Source organism: Argiope bruennichi, chromosome 6, assembly GCF_947563725.1.
Source record: "Argiope bruennichi chromosome 6, qqArgBrue1.1, whole genome shotgun sequence".
Classification (NCBI taxonomy): domain Eukaryota; kingdom Metazoa; phylum Arthropoda; class Arachnida; order Araneae; family Araneidae; genus Argiope; species Argiope bruennichi.
Window position 1 is genome coordinate 112,915,608 of NC_079156.1, and position 18,063 is coordinate 112,933,670.

Below are 18,063 nucleotides of genomic sequence, written 5' to 3' on the forward strand. Positions count from 1 at the left end.
TGATAGTGCAGTTCCTTCCTGGATTTTGCAACTTTAAAAAAAAATGTTTTATTCGTAATTTTCAACAGTACATTTCATTTTTCCAATGAAATTAAAGCGATTTTCATTGTTTCATTAAATATTTAATTGCGTGATTTTTAGAAATTATCTGTAGTTAAGGAAAGAAAATTCTACTAATTGTTTAAAATTTGTATGAGAAATAAGATAATTACATTATCTCGAAAAACAATATATTCAAAAATAAATTTTTCATAAAGCTATGTTTTTAATAGCATTATGATGTCATGGGATTCGATTCTATTAGGTAGGTACATGTATCCAATAAGCAGGCATCTTATTAAAATAATACGGCCTAATGTCTGTGTACGAGTTTTTATATTATTATTCGTACAATTTTGATATTGTGGATTTACATTCCATAGTTTGCCTGGTAAGTTCTTTTCTTTTATTTAAGTTGCTGGAAATGAATCTTAAAAGTCAATCATCCTTTGGGAATGAGTTCCATGCTCTATTGCGTAAGATGTTTATCTTGACATGTGCCATCACATATAGAATTATGTTGATGGAATTTTAAACAACACTACAAAACGATCAATCATGCAGGAAACATCAATCAATCAATAACCTTATATACCTCTTGATTGTTGTAATGTATCGTATATTCTTTGAGAAAGATCACTGACTCTTCTGGGAGAAGGCTGACGAACTGAAATTCCAGGCTCAGTCCACCTTCTTTTCTGGAATAGAGGGGTGACAGACTGAGCAAACGGTTCTTCGGATCCAACGTTATTTCGTCGAATAACTCCCCTGATACGATTGAAACCTTTCCAGAATTTGGAGTTTGTACTTGTTTTCTCATGATCTTCTCCTTTCTATGATTAAAGAAGACAGATTTAATAATAATGAAGTTTGTTTTCTTAAAGATATAATAATAATAATATGTTAATTTTAAAATTTGTATAAGTAGTTTCTATGATAGAGCATTTCTAAATAAAGGGCAATTTTTGGTATGACATTTCTAAGTAAATTACAATTTCAATCTGTTTACTGAGAAGAAAATAAGATTATCTTTATGTTCAAGATATCAAATAAATTTAAGCCTAAATATTCTATGTTCACATATAAATATAAAAAAAGTTATTTGTTGCATTATTTTTTAATTTCTTCTTTCTGCATATAATAAGTTAGTTCACTTTTGAATCAACTTACGGAGATAAAAATTTTAGAATGCAATCATAATAAAACAATACATTTAGCTGAGTATAGTAATACTTTTTAGAGAAAATAGTTCTATGTCATACATATTTGATTGCGTATTTGAGTACGTTACAAATGAAGTCCTTTTTTCACTTTGTCATATTAAAGGAAAAAAATTTAGGAAATTTTAAAAAGTTGGATAAAATTATCCAAGAACGAAAATTTAAAAATTTATAAAATGATGGCCAAGATGAAGGAATAAGAGGAATAAAAGTTAAAGACACTTTTAGGAAAACTATTCTGAGGCTTTCAAGTGCAGATAACGTAAAGGTTTTGTCATATAGAGGAAATCTGAAAATATTTAACTGGATAACTATTGCTATAGATGTCATTAATAAGAGAGAAAACAATTTTTTGATGAGTTGCAATTGAGATTTTAACACATAATGCAGTTCAAATTAGATTTAAGACATAGACAATTTTGATACATTCTCTTTTCATTATTTCTTAGTAATTAATATAAATATGCTACAATAAACCTCTAAAGATGGATAAAGTTCCAATTCCGTTTTCTATATATATATATATATATATATATATATATATATATTTTGTAAATTCTTTGATTAGAATCATATTGTTATCCTTTCATTATTATTATTATTTTATCTGGTTATTGTAGAAACTCACCTTTTGAAGCTCTTGCGTGTTAAACGAGTTCAGAAGCATGGCCAAGAATAAATTCAGAACGAGAAAATTGCCCATGGTTAGGGCGACCAGAAAGAGAACGATGCACACGTGGTACTTTTCGCCTGATACCCGCATACAGTCCCAAAGGGGCTGCACCCACTCCCCGCATAAAATGCGGAACATCATCAACAGAGAATGCCAGAAGTCAGTGAAGTTCCACCTATGAAAATAGTAAGTACTTTTATAGCAGCTATTTGGACGAATTGAGTTATTATTTTTCAATTACTGAGATTTTATTTCCAAACTAGCGTATATCAGAATTAGCTGATAGCCTCTGGCGATCAACTAATTATAGTATATGCAAGTTTGTGAAAACACGCTGCATTTCATTTCAATATTAAATCGCTTAGATATAAGCTCATAACCAAGATTTCTGTAAATTGTCAGACATTAAAGATTGGATATTTTAGCTGCCCTACACATGTTCTGTTTATTGTGTGCGTTAATATAGATTTATCATATAGTATGTCTTTCTAATGGAGACCTATCTCATGACAATATAACGCTATTAAAAAGTAAATGTTCGGCTATCTATCATCTAAATTTCACTTTAGTTTTGTTAACTATACAGTTATTAGACCGAATCCTTCATCTTTGGCTTTCAACAATGGAAGAAAATCATGAGATTAAATATTTTATGAAACAGTGAAAACGATTTGAATTTTAGAGCAACAAAATAATCCAAAAATAAAAAATTGGGCAAAAAATTTTTTAATTGTCAAAATTAAGCAAAATTTCGAACGACTGTTAAAAAAATATAATTAAAAAGACATTTTTTTAAAAATTTTGAAATGTTATAATATATAGCTCATTTTTGAGTTCGCCTTAATTTTTACTTAATAAAAATTTCAAAAAATGGTTCAGAAATACACATTTACACCCTCCAAAGTATATATGTGCCAAATTTGGTAGATATAGGTCACACAGTCTGCTCTGTAGAGCTCCAAAAACACTCCCTATCTCTACTAATAATTCATCTTTATTATTAGTAGAAATACGGATATAACGAATGATAAAACTTTTTAAAATAATTTAAGTCATCTGAATCTCTACCGTAGAAAAGGAGAATGTGTGTATGTGCGCGTGCATGTGTGTATTTATGTGTGTTAATGTCTTTCAAGTCAGACCATTTTTATCTAAAGACGTCAGGACGATTTTTTAAAATCTTAATTTGTTAAAAAGTAGGCGGGACTTTGGCCTTTTTCTATATTAATTTTCAAAAATATTTTTCTACAAAAATAATTTTTACACAAATTTAATTTCAAAAAATTATTTTTTTTAATGATACTAGTTTATTTTTGTGCATTGTTTTACTGGATTTTGGCAATATATTAAAATATATTTGCTGCAAAATTTTCAACAATAATCTTTATTATTTCATTAAATGTTTAAAAGCGTGCTTTTCTTTTCAATGCCGAAAGTGTACATTGTCAGAGGATAAATTCTGTTTATTATGCGCTCTGTTTTCATGTGGAATCAGTAAAATCTTAGGACTTCGAAAAACAAAATGCAGTTAGAAAATGGATACCTGCATGGTTATATTTCTAATGGCTTCATGAGCTTAACTTCATTGGAAAGTTTCTTGCGCGCAATAAACAAAACAATTGGATGGCTATTAAATCAAAACGGTTTTAATGTGTACCAAAATATGATGCTTAAAAGTACTTTATTTGAAATAAAATTTATTACTAACAATATTCTCGGCAAGACTACATAAAAGTTTAGCATAAAAACATTTACCGACAAATAATTTTCAATAATTGAATATTATCATCATAAGAGAAATGCAATAAAATTTTCATAAATATTTCATCTAAATTTCAAGTGTATTTTTGGAAAAAAAATACAACTAATAAACATTTATTTGAAGTAAAGCATCTCACTTAAGAAATTTTGAATGAAAGGAACGGAGTAAGGTTCTTAAGCTATAGATGCCGTTGAGCATTTAGATCTATAAAATAACTTTTAACTTTAAATGTAAAATCTCGTTTTAATAAGAAATTTGTATACCTGGGCACAGGATCTGGAGCAAAATTTTCAGGTGTATAGATGTCACTAAACAGCTGCACTCCTAAAATAGCAAATATATAGATAATGACCGCCAGAACAAGTGTCATATTCCCTACTGCTCCCAGGGTGCTTGCAATTATCGTAAGAAGTAGCCTCATCGTTGTCCAGGCTTGGGCAAGTTTTACTACCCGAAGCTAAAGAGAAATGCATATAAATAAGCATAAATGAATAATAAAAGATAAAGTTTACGGAGAAAGTATAAAAGAAAAAATAATTATCAAAATGAAGATATTACACAATTCTATGAAATGTGTGAATAATTTAATAAATATCTCATTCTGTGTGAGAAGAAAAATGAATAAGGAAAAATATGTTTAGTAATATTTTTGTATGTAACTTTGTCGGAATTTCTTTTAATTAAATAAAAATGTTTGCTTAGGAGATTGAACAATACAGTGACATACGGTGGGAAATTAAAAATAAAATATTTGAAACCATAATGTATAACTGTTAAACTGAAAACTCGAATTTTCAATACAAATAAAATCAAAACAGAAGGTTTCAATAATTTCAAGCCTCCGAAAAGTACATGCTTATACAATTATAAATACCATTAAAATTTAAATTAAATTAAATGACAATTAAAATTAAATTTAGCTATTTCCAGAATTAAATGAGTCGGAATCACAACACAAATGTTTTCTGGAATTTCGAGTAAATAACTAGACATCAAAAAATCAATATTGCAGGAATTTTCTGCTGCAGATTATTATGAAATATAAATGCGTTAAACATCTTGCTTTCTCTATACCTGAATATTTCCTGTGGTTTATTTTTTGAATCAGGTCATAACAAATTTTCTTGCACATTAGAAATAAGTACAACTTTTCTTTAGTTACATAAGGAAAAGTTATCAAATGTCATTGGTAACAAAACAATTTCATTTTTTAAATGATATTTTCTTTCAAAAGTAGATATTTGATTATGATTAATACAATATATTTTTTTCATGTATTACTCAGTTTCATACCTATGAGATTTTTTAAAGATTATTTTTGAGATTATCTTATTCCTCATCTTCCAAATATGAAACTGGAAATGACAGCAGTTCTGCGAGTCACCACAACAAAGATGTCACTGAAAATGTTGAAAGATTTTAATTTTCGATCAAAAAGATCATATGCACCTTATTTATAATGTGCGTTTACGAACCCTAATATTATTTTTCGAATTCCTTGCCGTTATTTTATATAACATTATTATAGTCGAAATACAGAAAATACAGACAACTCCTTTGCACACGTCTTAAATATAAATAGCAAAAGAGTAGTATTGCACTTACTAATCTGAAAGTCCTGAGGACAGATAGCCCTCCAACAGTCTCGAAACTCAGGTCTGCTAGACTGACCACTACAACCACCAAATCGAAGAGATTCCAGTTGCTGCGGAAATACTCCCGACCCAGAGCCACCACTTTTACGACTGCCTCTAGACAGAAGATGACTGTGAACACCTACATGCCGAAACAAACAACTTTATTTAATAAAAAATATGTTTTAGAAAAAGAGATCTCAATTAATTAGGACACACACATTGTGCAGACAAAATGATTGGGCCCATATAGTTGTTTATAAATGTTTTTAATATTATGCCTAGTAGGCGAACATCTTAAGATATCATTAAATGCAAAGTTGGATTTTCTAGCAATAAAAGTAAAATAAAGAAATTTTACATAAACATATATTAAGCAAGACAAATGCGTACCAGGTTTCCAAGTTTTAAAATTCTTTCTGTCTTTGCAGACATTCCATAGTGTTCTATGGAAAGAAAAGCTGTGTTTAGAAGGATGCAGACTGTAATCATCATGTCAAAAAGCGGGTCATTCACAATAACTGCCAAATAATGCCTGAGTTGCATGAAGCCTCGAAGAGTAGCTCGAAATAGACTTTGACAACGACGATAGAAATAACCTGTAAAATAGCATACATTAAATTAACAAAATCCTTTATCAAATAACGCATCGGAAGCTAAAAGCAAGGAATGAAAATATAGCTAAAGATTTAAAAATGAGGGACTACAGTACGAAAATAAAAACAAATAGTTTGTTGATACATGGTTATTTAGATATAAAATCAGCATGATTGGAGAATTTCTGGTAAAAATTACTTGAGAACTTTATCATCCATAAATCTTAATAATTTTATGATTTTTATATTTATTGATTTAGATAATTTTATTAGAAAACTTCTATGTCATATATATAAAAGTTCGACTACTATTTTATTACGATTAATAAAAAATATGCTTGTTCTTTTCAATCTTGTAGAGATTTGTGAAAATATACCAGGCGTAATATCAATATGACTTATATTATGGAAGGTTTCAGTATATCATTGGCCGATTTTATTGAATTTTTTCACTAAGATCATCAATATTCAAGTTTTGTAAATAAAATGATAGATAACTCGTTTGCCTAATCTTCACACTTTTTAGTCTTAATGTGGGTTTTTCAGCACATATATCCGTATATGGAGAATGAAGCTTAAAATTCGTGGAATGGTTTTATAGCTAAGAAATTTGTTTTCCCTTAGGAATTTGTATTTAGAGTTAAGAATTTCTCCTTTGCTCTTTTGTAACTGTTTTTAAATTATTTGGATATGCTTTTTGAAATTCAGGTGCTTGTCAAGTGTAACGCCAAAACAGATGATATCTTTCTTCCATGGAGTTTGAATGCGAGGTGAAGATTTCTTTCCAAGCGAAGAATACTGCTTGGCATTTAGTAATATTAATTTGGATCTCACATTGGATAAGACTTTTATTCTAATTGCTTTAAGAAATCAGAGGGCTCCTGACGATATTGGAATATTTAGTGGTATAGAGAACAATGGTATCATCAGCAAAGAAACTCATTTTAGTATCTTGAATTCTTGGGAATCATTGATGTAAATATTGAACCTTGAAAGATTCCTATATGATCATCCCTTGGCTTAGATGATGAATTTTTGACTATGAATTGCCTTTTAGACGGGTAGGAAGAATAAAATTTGATAATATCATCTATAGTGATTTTCATCCATATATTTATTTGATAGGAATTTCTATATGGATCAGTTTACAGATATGGCCATCAATCCAAATTTGGTCGAACGCTTTATTGCTATCCAATAATACAACACCGCTGTATTATTGTTGAATCTTTGTCGGATGCCATCAGTCATCCTATAAAGTTGCCTGATGGTTGAGGAAATTTTCCTGAAGCCAGCTTGGAAAGGGGAGATTTGGTCTTCTATGTGGTCTTTGAATTTACCTACAATAATTTGTTCTATAGTTTTGCTACTGCTATGTAGATTTCTTGGGTTGGGGGGTGGGGTGACGATCCAGTTGAATAGAAGCCACTATTGCAATTTTCCAGGTATTTGAAAAGTGTTCTAAGATAGGTGAAAGAGTTGGCAAAAGACGTATTAAAATAAAAAAAATAAGGAATTTTAACAAATAGTGGAAAAGTAATTCAAAATGTAAAGATAAATTTTTTTAAATTTCTAATTAATTGAATAGTTAATTAAACTTTGTTCATTGAAAAATAGACAATATACTCTTTTTCTAGCTCTATATGATTAATGTGCCATATTTGGCTGAAATAGGTCCCAAATTAGCCCTAGGTATCTACATATATAGCGACAACGACTTTTATTTGAATTAAGATGAAGTGTTCGTAAAATGCTAAGAATTTTTTTTAACATTTGGCATCAAAATTGAAGAAATTAATTCCTATACAATACCAAAATCTTATCATTTAAGGTTGCTTAACAAGACTTGATTTGCGAAAGAGAATTTATTTCAGAAATAGTTATAAGATTCGGAAGCAATGTCTGCTTTCTAAAAGTGCTAAAAATCTAGTATTATGAATTTTCATTTTGCTGGAAATATTATATTAAAAATTAAAAATTTCAGAATTATTTTGATACAGAAATAATACATTTTAAGAACTAAAAGAAAATTGAAAGAAAGCAAAATTACCACAATGAATGCTCCTCCAAGTTACTGCAAGACTTAGATCACTTGGTGGGCTTCTGAGATTCTCTTCAAATGCTTGAACCTAAGCAAATGATGTTCATAAGATACTTTCATTGTATAATTATCTATACTAATCATTAAAATCATACATGGTATATTTTTTATGATGGGGAACGTTTTTTTAAGGTGTTCCACATTATTTCTTCTTTTCAATTAATTTAATTGCACTCATTCTATTATTTCATGTTTTAAAGCCTCAGCCAGCCTGTTAAAATTTAAAATACAAGATATGTTTGCTATATTCATCATAGTATTATTTTGACTATATTTGTAGTTTTATATGGGGTTATTTTCACCTGAATTTTCTTAGCTAGTTTGTCGCTTCCTTCACTAAGCACAAAAACATTTATGAACTGGAAACATATTATTTGCATATTTAAAACATACCGGGAGACAAAAGTAAATTCCATATCATCTAAGTTAATACTTTCAAATTCTTCTCAATCTTGAAGCAAAACAATGGCATATTGAAGCGACCATAGATAATGACTTTATTGATATCACATAATTCTTACCTCAAAATAAGTATTTAACATGATCTGTATTGACACATTTAAAAAAAATGTATAATTATAATAAAACACATTAAAGAACAGAAACATTCACAACTTCTAACATTTTCTAAAAGTGACAATTTTTGCATAATGTCACCAATAAATATTTCTGTAACTTTTTTTTATTTAATTAGTATTTTTCCTTTTTCAAGCAATTAATTTTTAATCCACATGCGTTTAAATAAGTTGAAATTAATGATGAGGTGTAAGCATAGAAGTTTTTATTTATTTAAATATGGCAATGCAGATCGTATTAAAAATGATCGAAGCTATGGGTTGAAAATTAGTTTTAAACCCATAACTTCTAAAGAATTGCCGTTATCAAAACACTTTTCTATTATAATCATATACATTCAATGGAACTGAAAGATGCACAATTTCTGACATTTTCAAAAGCTGACAATTTTTATATAATGTTGCCAATAATTATTTTTATTCTTTTTTTTATTTAATTACCATTTGCCAAGCTACTCATTTTTAATCCACGTGTATTTAAACAAGTTGAAATTAAGAGAATGGGAAATAAACATAGAAGCTTACATTTATTTACATGTGCTATTCAGATCATGTTAAAAACTGTCGACGTAAGGGATCAAAAATCGATTCTCAACCCCTATCTTCTAAGGAATTGTAGCTATCCAAAAAATTTTAATACTACAGTTTTTCGTCATAAAGATACACTAATTTGCCTAATATAATTAATTTTCTTATTTTCAAACGAAAAGAAGGGATGGAGAAATGAATATGTCAACCCCTCAGCATCTTTATTTCCTTTGAAATAGATGGCTCATCTACGAACTTATCAGCATGAGCAAACATGAACATGAACATCCACATGAACTTAACATGAGCAAAGCGTTATATAGAAATATGTAACCAGATCCAATAGCAGAAATTTTACTTAAGTCTTGTCATGAAAACTATTGCAATAAGTAATCTTCCTATAAGGAATCTATCTAATTAGATATTCTAAACAAATTGGACCTAACTGTTTATCTTCTTTGAATGAATGAATGAATGTCCTATAAATGAACGTCTCGACTTAAAACAAATGATCATGTTTCTCAGAAATTAATATTTTGGGGTTGCTATTGATATATTTGAAAAATTTTAATAAAAAAGAAAAAGAATGCCTAGATAATATGAAAAAAGTAATATTTGAGGCCATGTATTTACTGATGAACTTTTTAGTCTTACAACAATTTATCGCCTTCATATATACTGTAACTGAAACATTATGTATTTATTTTTAAGCAATGGAATAGCTCCTGAGAATTAAATTCGATTTTGTATCTTCCTCTTGCGATAAATAAAGTCTTTCGTATAAATCCCAGAGCTTAAAAAAATTGGCACACCAGCATTATTACCCGATCCTTTTAACAAATTTGTGCACTTAACCAATCAGGAATTTCCGATTCACCCTGACCAACATTCCGCAAACCAACGTCTATCCAATTAAATTACAGTCAGTAATCTCTTGGGTCTCATTTGTAGAATTGAGTTTCTATGTCTAAAAGCAGGAATCTCTTTTCTGTGTGTCATTGTCGAATGTCTTTTTTTAACATTCTTTTACACCCTTTTCTCATTTTCACTCAGTGATTAACATTGCGCAGGGATTCAGAAATAGAGTTTGTGACTGTTTTTATTAGTAGGTTCTGAAAGATACTTGATCAAAAAAAAGTCGCAATGCATGACCATGACCTTCAAGCAAATGCTGCTTTTCTGAATAATTGCCGTTTTCATTTATTACAAGATCTGATTGATTATAATAATCTAGATTTAGATGGATTTTTCATTAAAAGTCATTTCACGAAATTTCTTCAGTTGTTTTTTGCTTTAGACAAAAAGTATGCGTTTCTCCTTGGAGCTTGAGCATTAACTTGATTAGCCAACACGTTAATTTATTACATTTCCTAAAAGGTAATAAAAGAATACGATTTGACATGACTGATAACCTTTAATTGCATTTCTATATTTCTTTCAACATTAGGATAAGAACTCGACATTTTGACAAATCTCCACATTTTAAACCTCCCAGATTTCAAAAATCTCATTTTTGACAAAATGTTTGTGTGTTTGGGATAAGAATAACTCAAAATCGCCTTCAACTAAACCGATAAAAACTTAGAAAATGGTTTTTTAATTAAATTGATTGATTTGTATCATGTTTTGAGCAAAATCCGTTCAGAGGAGATCTATCTAACTGCTCGAATATAAATTAACACAATAACTACAAAACATAGAGAGCGCGATAGATAAAATTTAGTAGAGTTAGCATCTAAAATGCAGATTTTTATTAAATTTTGATAACCAAATATGTTAAAGGGATAAATGTCTGTCAATTTGCACTTTCGCATGCATGTAAACACAATACTTAACTTATTGGCATTCGGTATGTTGTTGTTGTTTCTTATGGCACTTGCCATGGACAAGCCCGCTGTTCAAAGACAGCGATTTAAGCCGATGGGGGAGTATCTCTTGTTTTTTTAGTAGCGCCAACTAGGGCCAAGAGTACGATTTTGCTACTCACGCATCACTCATTCGCTTGCACAACACCATTTTACAGGGGGGCACATTCACACATAGAACAGATGAAGAACAACCATGCCCAAACCGGGACTCGAACGTAGGGAACCCAAATCACGGGGAAGACGCGCTACCCCTATGCCAGGACACCGGCAGGGATTCGGTATGCTATCTTGTGGTTACAAATGCAGCTCCATGTAAAATGTTGGTTCCAATCATTCAGTAAAAGGCATCAAAAACACGTATTCAAATGACATATTCATTTAAAATGATAGATTTACACCAAAGAGCTTATTTTGTAACTATTGTACGTCAATGCTATTCAAGGCATTCACGACCTCCAAGATCCCAATTTTATGCGGTGAGAGGAAGATAAGAAATTTATTGAAGAGTATGTGAGAGGTGACCACTGTCACTGGTTTCATAGATGCATTAGTTTAAATTTATGGATATTTCGCTTTGTCTTATATCTCAGGTAATTTTTATAACTATTTCTAATGTTAGAACTTTTTTTAAACTATCAACTGTAAAAAAAAAAAAAAAAAAAAAAAAAAAAAAAAAAAACACCGCTTTCAGTCGGCAAATATATAGTTTTATTAACTTCCAAATTAGTTTAGTTACATTAACCCCTTGCCTGCCGCGGGCATATATATACGTCTCCGTAAGTCAATGTGTTAACTGTCCCTGGCGTGTATATACGTCTCGCAACTATATACGTGGCACTGGGGACCAAATCTTGCAAGTTATCCTTGGCAGGTAAGGGGTTAATTTTTAGTTTCCAAAAAAATTGTGAGTTGTTTTGAAACGTACGTCGTAATTTTGAACTGAGATCAGATGATGAGAGCGATGTATGGGCTGACATTCCTTTCCCAAGCTTCTGCCTCACACCAATGGGCGAGCAATTATCCCTGAGGAAATATTTAATGTGCACTGGAACCAACATACACAATAAATTTTTAAGGAAACTCAGGGAATCGAATTTCGAATTTGGTATCCTTAATCCCCAAAGCTGACACTTCATCACTTTCACTAGTTAGGCCCGAAGTGATATTTAGTTTTTTTAGGATTATTTAATGCTTCACTTTATTTGTTTCCAGACTTTTCAATCATTAATTATTTTATGAGTAAATAGGATGGTTATTGTTGTCCGTATAGAAAGCAGTAGGAACTGGAAAAATTTTTTTAATACTCTATATAAACGTATCACCAAAATATTCTCAACGTACTGTGTTCTTGGGTAGTCTGGTGGCGTGATTTCTCATCACTCGCCCCACGATGGGAAGTTGACCTCCTGCACTGATGACAATGTCTGGAGTCTCTCCCAAAGAAGATGAATGCGCTCTTCTAGGACTTCGAGTCTGCTGACCTTCTTCATCCTCTTCTTCTTCGAAAAGGGTCTCACCTGGTATGACTATGCGATCTAATGGGAAATATAGCAAGGTTAGACAAAAATTCATTAAATTATCTATTTTCGATGGCAGATTATAACATCCATTAAAAAAATTTGCAATTTTACTTATTGATCTAAAAAAATACACTTCGGATAATTTATTTAGTTAACAGCAATTCAAAGCGACAATATTTGGAAGTTAAGCTGATATCATTATTCGCAATTAAACAGAATGGAGTATGATTCTAATATTTTTTTAAATAATTGACGTATCTAAGAAATAATTTTATACTACAATGGCAGATATTTTGTTTTATAAAATTTAATAAATTTACATAACTTATTAAGTTAATTAAAATTTTATAAGGAATTAAGTTTAGGTTTTTATTCGAGTTGTATAATTTTATTCCCCAATAATAGATATTTTGTTTTATAAGTTTTATATTTATTGGAATAATATAATTTTATACTCCATAGCATATATTTTATTTTATACAATTAAATAAATTTACATAACTTGTAAAGTTAATTAAAAGAGACAGGCCTCCAAATACATGCTATATCCTTTAATGACAATGCATTGCTTGTAACTTTCTATTCATTAATAGTTTAAATTGTCAGTAATTGTTATTAAAGCTAAAGAAATATAAAATAAGATGCTTCAAAATAACTCCACATCTAATATTATTAGGAATCTGTCAAAAAGAATCCATGCTTTTTAGTAATATAGTTGGAAAGTAAGATTTGAAGTTGAATTTTTTAATGAATGCTGAGGCAACAATTTCTAAACTTGGCGTCAAATTTGGAGAATTTGGCGGTAAAATCACAAGTTTTGGGAAATTCAAAGAAGAAGGTCCTATTTTTGTTAGGAACCGAGATCCTGATATTCTTCTGAGGAAGATAAAAAAATTTATTGTATGTTTTCGCGTTTTAGATTATTTTTAGACTGCTTTGAAAAGAAAATGAATTGTTGCGCAAAAATTTCTATCTACAACTCAAACTTTCACAGTGAAGACTGAAAATTCGAAAAAAAAAAAAAATTTAACTCTGCGTTATGCTATGCTTTTTAAAGACAAAAACTTTTTTCCACAAAAGTATTTATTATATTTATTAATTATCTTATAAAAATCTTAAATTTATGCAAAATTAACTTAACATATAAGGAAGTAAAAAACGTTGATGCAATTTAGAAAACAATAATAAAGGAATTGGAGAAAAAAAATAAGAATTAAAAGGAATCAAAAACTAAGTTTTATTTGAGTTAACAAATAAATAGATCTTGTCTAACAAAATTGGCGACTGAATCCAAATGTAGACTCATGTCGCTTTCTGTTTATTATGTTCGTATTAACAAACTCTAGTTATTTAGTGTTAATTTTAAGTGAATAGAGATTCAAGCAATTATTTCTGTTTAAGGGTAATTTAAATGTCTTATTCAAAACTGAAATACAGAAGTGACTATTCAACTTATTGCCTATTAAATACATTATGTTTATGAAAATTCCATGATAATTGGGTTGAAGGTTTTCATTAATTTTCCAAATTGAGGCGATCATTCTTTTTCTAATTTTTTTTTTCTTATATTATAGTGAAAAAATTCACAAATTATCGTATCTTGATACAACGAGTTTTTGTAAATCCCACAACTCAACGTTACGCTTTTCTCTGCGGCCCTGGATTAATTAAATAATATATTCCTTTAAAAGCAAGATTTCAGGATTCTTATTTAATTTTAAGCTTTCAGTATAAAGGTAGATTTGAAATGATTAATTAAATGCTCAACTGCTTTCTTTTGTTTACAAAAAAAAAAAAAAAATCAACATATTTTAAGACTTAAAGAATTTTTTTTAATGTTTTATTCTTATTTAGATATTTTAATTGCTGTTTAAGAAGCAAACTCACTTCTGAAATGGTTTCGAGGCGCGCTCACGCAGTCACTCCTGGGTATGGGAATCCTGGGTGGGGCAGCCCTGGCCGGGGCGGGAAGGCCTGCGCCCCTCCTGGGACTACACCACCTCTGAGGCTGACGCGATCGCCTGCTGAAAGTGGGGCGAAACATCCTGGTCTGCGCTTTCAAGGCAATCAGGGTGGAGTACAGCCGGGAGGGAAAGCTCACTCTCAGCCGCTTTATCTTGTCCTGTTCCTACAGAAAAAAATATACTATTGAGAAAAGAATGTGTTTTATAAAATTTGTCAAATTCAATAGGGTTGAAGAATTTCATCAATTTTAAAAAAATTACAGTATATTCAAACTTTTAGTCCAAAACACCGTAGCATGATACTGCTTTAGGTTTGATTTATTTAACTTTTTTACTTTCCCATATACGTAGTATAGAAAAAGTATAGTAATTGTCAAAAATCTCGAGAGGTTTTGACGAATCTCTAAGTTTCAGACGTCCCTGGATTCGGAAAACACATTTTTGGAAAATGTCTGTCTGTCTGTGACAAAGATTACTAAAAAAAAGCCTTGAGCTAGACGATTGAAATTTGCTATATGGTCTTTACACCAAATTTGCAGATATTTATCATATTTTAAGAAAAGTCTGTTCAGAGAAAGGCTATCTAAATATAAACGAGCATGGTAACTACAAAATGAAGAGAGCTAGATAGACTTTGTATCGATGCACAGAATTAACAAATCCAACAAGAGATTGATCGTCTGTCGGTCTGTGCTTTCAGGACATGTAAACGTGATAATTCAAAGACTTAATGACTTAAATATATCAAATTTGGCATGATATTTTGTGACTAAAATTGTAGTTCTGTCTGAAATTTTTGTTTCAGTCAGGTGGGAAGAACGGATTTAAAACACAAATTCGATTTTCGGATACTATTAACCGCATACCTGATATTAATCGCCAAAAACCTCGCCAATGATGATACGATGGATTTAGTAAAAATGCTAAATTGATGCCAAAAGTTAATATTTCAAAACTTTTGTACGCCAGTGCCATGCAAGGTAAGTTTCTGGCAAGATAAGTTTATTAGAGAGTGTGCGAGAGGGTTTTTGAGAAACCACTATCACTGGTTTGTATTATTTTAAATATTTATTCTTAATCATATAGCGACAATAATGTGCATACAAAGACATATTTAATATCATTACAATGAGCTTGTGCAGTATTATAGTTTTTAAAACGATTAAAGATATTGCTGTAAAATATAGTTAAAGTATTTTTTAATTCATTCAAATTAGAGGAAAAAAGAATTGTGCAGAAATAAAATTACTATTATTGAAAAATTTAAGTTTGAATTTTAAAACCATGTAAAAAGAGCTTTTGTCAATGCTTGAAGGAATATGTCAAAATTTTGACTGAAAAGTTAAATAAAATTTTGTAAATCCTTTTTTTATGAGAACCCATCACCCAAGAAATAATTGTAATTGGAAAATGGCAAATTTGATACCTTAATGTTCAATTATCTGTCCCGTAGAAAATTATGGAAGACATTTTCATCAGTAATATTATGTCAGCCCTATAAATATTATCTTGGTAAAAAAAATTAAATTTTAAAGATTTTATCAAATTTAGAAAAATTTGTTCATACAAAATATTAGTTCTTAAATCCCTTATTGATAAAAATTTAAACATGCATGCTTATTTATAAAAAATTAGAATTTGGCACTAAGTTTGACTTTTTATACCCTCTTGTCAGTTAATTGAGAGTGATTTTAATATCCATGCGCATCACACAACTGGAAATTTCACGCTTTATAAAACATTTAAACTCAGTGTGATATAGTTTTAAAAAAATACCCAACACAAAATTAAAGTAATAGTTCTGAACTATTTTTCTTGTTCGTTTCACAAGGAAAAAGTAAGTCCGTAGTTCTATTACGAAAATTATCACTTCTTGGCATTGAAAAAAAAATAGAAAACCTTGTCCATGCAGAATTTAAAAATTATCATATTTATTTTTAATTTATAAAGTAACAATACTGCAATAAATTTTTGTATTTCTCACTGATTTTTTAATAAAACTCTGAACAAAGATAAAATTATGTATTAATAAAAAGGTACGTTTTTTATTTAAATGTACAGGTAAACAAGAGAAAAAAATCTAAAAATTCTTTTTTTGACGATGGGCATCCCCCATACAAGAATTCAAGAAAAAAAAATTCCGAAGAATAACTGTGGATTCATAACAAAAGACAGAAAAAATATGCAACTGTTTGCTTTTATGGTTACTGAAATTCTGAAAGAAAGAAAAAATCTCCATATTTTATCCAACATTTCCATTTAGCTTCGTTCGTTATCACCGTGATGTCACGTTTATTAAAAAAAAGTGGTATTTAAATTTTGAAGAATGGTTCTTGAGATTATTGTCAAGTTTTAAAATACCTTGATAATGAGTGTGGTTTTTTTTTTTGTTGTTGTTGTTGCTGTAATTTCTTGAAATTGATCTGGTTGACTCACTAATAAACGAATCTGAAATCGTTTTATTAGTATTTTGATAAGAGCTAAAAACGCTCTGTAATTTATTTACACCATACTGTTATAAAATTACTTTGACTTTAGGTAGAGATATTGATATGAACCATCGTAGATATAACTCATAATTAAAGTTTGCTGGAAATTATTAGTTTCTTTGTCGTAATAATTAATAGTTAAGAATTATTTATACGTATATATTAAATTAAAATCATTAAAAGAATATTTGATTTTAAAACATGGGGATGGTAGCAAGGGGCAACGAAACTTACCTTGTATAAGACATCTTACTTGAATCAAATGGGTTAATTGATTGATTTCCTTTTCAAAATTACGAAAACTCCACTGTACTAAAATAAAGGCTTCTATACGATGCACATCCAAGGCTTATAGCAATGTATTTAAAAAGCAAATCTTTGAATTTAATAATTCAACTAAAAGTTTAGTTCAATAATCCTTACCCTGAGTGTAGTCGCTGCTTCCTCTTCATAGGCTATGGCGACAACAGCCAGAGTTAGGTTGATAAGATAAAAGGAACCAAAGAAGACTACAAGCATAAAGAAAAAAACGCTCGTCGGACCTGTCGTGGCATTGATCTGAAAAATAGATATTAGTCAATTTTAGTTCAATCTACGTAATACCATGTCCAGCCCATTCATTCAGGATGCTATCTCAAGAATAATTTAGGCCAATTTCATCATAAACCTCATCGGTGAACGCTTTGTTTTATTTCAATTCAATTTTCCTTTCATCCTCCCTAAGCAATCCAAACCTCTCGCTTCCCATACGTGTAACTTTGTGTGGTGGAACACTGCATATGACTTCTTGTAATCAGAAACAAAGAATTTGTCTTTAACATCAATTTATTGAGCAATTTTTAAAACTTTAAGCAACAGTTTAAAACATGTCAACTATAGGAAAAATTTACTATAAAATGCACCAGCCCCGGCGAGCGAGTGAGTGATTGAGTGCACCAAAGTGAGGGTTCACGGAGTGCCAGCCACAGGAAGAAGCTACCTCCGTTCTATGCGGGTACTAAGAAAGGCTTGACTTAGAACGGCAGCTCTGAACTCCTGACATCTCTCTGGCTAGATGAGAAATGACCAGTAGCATGTGCTTTGAGGCTAGGTGG

General features: G+C 30.0%; 1 protein-coding gene across 1 annotated transcript in view; it reads right to left on the minus strand.

Moving 5' to 3' along the window:
• The window catches only part of LOC129971986 (sodium channel protein 60E-like), a 75,868-nt gene that overhangs the window by 10,870 nt on the left and 46,935 nt on the right, over positions 1 to 18,063 (minus strand). The window contains exons 10-18 of the mRNA XM_056085965.1: positions 17,393 to 17,527; positions 14,404 to 14,644; positions 12,338 to 12,531; positions 7,975 to 8,053; positions 5,722 to 5,927; positions 5,300 to 5,470; positions 3,958 to 4,151; positions 1,888 to 2,107; positions 635 to 872 (exon numbers count right to left, since the gene is read on the minus strand). Of these exons, the coding sequence (XP_055941940.1) occupies positions 635 to 872; positions 1,888 to 2,107; positions 3,958 to 4,151; positions 5,300 to 5,470; positions 5,722 to 5,927; positions 7,975 to 8,053; positions 12,338 to 12,531; positions 14,404 to 14,644; positions 17,393 to 17,527 (1,678 nt within the window). The remainder of the gene's footprint in view (positions 1 to 634; positions 873 to 1,887; positions 2,108 to 3,957; positions 4,152 to 5,299; positions 5,471 to 5,721; positions 5,928 to 7,974; positions 8,054 to 12,337; positions 12,532 to 14,403; positions 14,645 to 17,392; positions 17,528 to 18,063) is intronic.